Below are 2,166 nucleotides of genomic sequence, written 5' to 3' on the forward strand. Positions count from 1 at the left end.
CAATACTGACAAACCCTCACGGGTAGACTCCATCGGCAAACCGGTCGATCGACAAAAATCAGCGGCCACAAAGGAATGCGATGTACCAGAGTCAAACAATACACGTGCAATGCATGCAGAAACAAGGAGAGTACCCTCGACGATCCCTCCTAATGACTAAGGGTCCTGCTGTGCGGCATAAAATCTGCCCTGGGCCTACTAGGGAGGTGCAGGTCCCCTCTGAGGTCTCTGCCTCTGCTGCTGCCGCTGTGGCGGCCTGATCTGCTGCCTCTGCTGCTGTGGGGGAGGCCCTGGAGGCTGGTGCTGTGGTCGCTGCTGCTGCTGTGGTGGCTGTCGTGGAGGCTGATGCGGTGTCCTCGGCTGCTGCCGCTGTGGATGGGGACACTCGTGCATGCGATGTCCTGTCCTACCGCACCCAAAGCAAGTACCTGTGAACGGTCCCGGAGGTGGTGCTGGGGGTACTGCTGGTGCTCGAAATGCTGGGTGAGTCGTGTGTTACTGCTGTAAACAATGCTGCTTGTGGGAACTACCAGAGGGCACCTTCCTCTTCTGATCTCCCCTCTGGTCACGGGCTCTCTGCAAACTGGCCCAATCTGACTCATAAATCTGTGCCCTCTCCACAATCTGCTCAAATGTCGGAAGCATGTGTCCGATCACACGACTCCTGAGGGCAGGACGCAAACCGTTCTCAAAACGGCGGGCCTTCCGCCCCTCATCATCAACAAGGTAGGTCGCGAATCTCGACAGCGCGACAAAACGTGCCTCATACTGGGACACCGTCATGTCTCCCTGGACCAGAATCTCAAACTCTAATGCGCGCTGCTGGCGCACATGCTCGGGAAAGAACTTCCGGTCAAACCGGTCTACAAAGTCCTCCCAAGTCCACTCAAAATCGGCCACTACAGATCGGGCTATAGATGCCCACCAATGCTGAGCCTCACCCTGGAGAATGAATACTGCTAAGGGGACTCACTGTTGGGTCGTACGTCTCATAGTGTTAAATATCTTCTCCACCTCGAGCACCATATCTCTGCGCGCAGAGGTCGGCTCGCCTAAAACGCGGAGGATCGTCTGTCGGAAGTCCTTGAGAAGGGCGCTCGCACGCTCTGCTCGGCCTCGCCGGTGTAACAGTGGGACGCCTCGCTCGCCTCGAAGAATAGCGGTCATCGCTCGAAGCATCTCGCGCACTGGTGGCACTCACGGTACGGCCGGATCCGCACCTGCCTCGTAAAGGAGTGGCATCCTCGGGCTGAAAATCAGGAATATCTGGTGGCGGAACGAGAGTCGCCGGTGGTAGAGCGGGAGCAGCAGCTGGTGGAGGAGCGGGGGTCGCAGGTGGCGGAGGGGGATTCGCTCGGGTCGATCTTCTAGCCATTTGTCCTACAGGAAGGAACAAGGGCCTATCAGCCTTGAGAATTCTCGAAGGCATGAAGGTTAAGGGTCTAAGTCGAAAAATCGCGAAGTTATTCCGACTTGGAACCTATACATTCTAAGTTCATAGCAGATATGTGATGTGATCCTCAGGTATTCCCAAGTTATGCTCTGATACCAACTTCTGTCACGCCCCAAACTCGGAAAACGGGCTCACAAAATTCCCGATCGCCGAATCCGGTGCCGACAGCCTCCGTAGTACCCCATTTTCGGATTCCGGCATTCTCATGCCAGGTTCCGATCCTGGGATCCTACAAGGAGGGTTTTCAAAAAAAAATTTTTTTTTGTAATAGAGCATAACCACAAGCATACCCAAGTCACAAAACAACATCACCACATATCCACTAAATCAAAAACTTTAAGTACAATGCAGAAAGGGAAATACAATATAATGAAAGTAAAAGAAACTCCAGAAGCTCGGCTGCACGCTGCTGTCCAACACTACCTGCACGCAACAGTCGTGCATAAGCTTACAAAAGCTTAGAGGGTGGTGTAAGTGTGTGTGCAAGGCCAGCGCCAAGTGTACAATATCAGAGTTATGCGGAAATATGCGATAAGTCCATGAATGCTATCAGCTGTATCAACGCTATATGATGCAAGACATGAATGCTATCGGCCATACCAAGGCCATGCGATGCGAGGCCTATATAGCCAAATGTCATATGCGAGATGCGAAGCAAGCATGTCAGTCCTCATCAAGTACACATATCAGTACAGTTCCTCTCTGGATATCAC

At 53.0% G+C, this 2,166-nt stretch overlaps 1 protein-coding gene across 1 annotated transcript; it reads right to left on the reverse strand.

Moving 5' to 3' along the window:
* Positions 1 to 495: 495 nt before the first annotated feature.
* LOC131219959 (uncharacterized) lies at positions 496 to 1,167 on the reverse strand. Its single transcript, XM_058214941.1, has 2 exons — positions 1,024 to 1,167; positions 496 to 942 (listed from the first exon to the last, which is right to left on the reverse strand). Exons 1-2 carry the CDS (start codon positions 1,165 to 1,167, stop codon positions 496 to 498), a joined length of 591 nt encoding a protein of 196 aa, XP_058070924.1.
* Between the last annotated feature and the right edge of the window lie 999 nt (positions 1,168 to 2,166).

Source organism: Magnolia sinica, chromosome 12 (assembly GCF_029962835.1).
Source record: "Magnolia sinica isolate HGM2019 chromosome 12, MsV1, whole genome shotgun sequence".
In the NCBI taxonomy this organism is placed as follows: domain Eukaryota; kingdom Viridiplantae; phylum Streptophyta; class Magnoliopsida; order Magnoliales; family Magnoliaceae; genus Magnolia; species Magnolia sinica.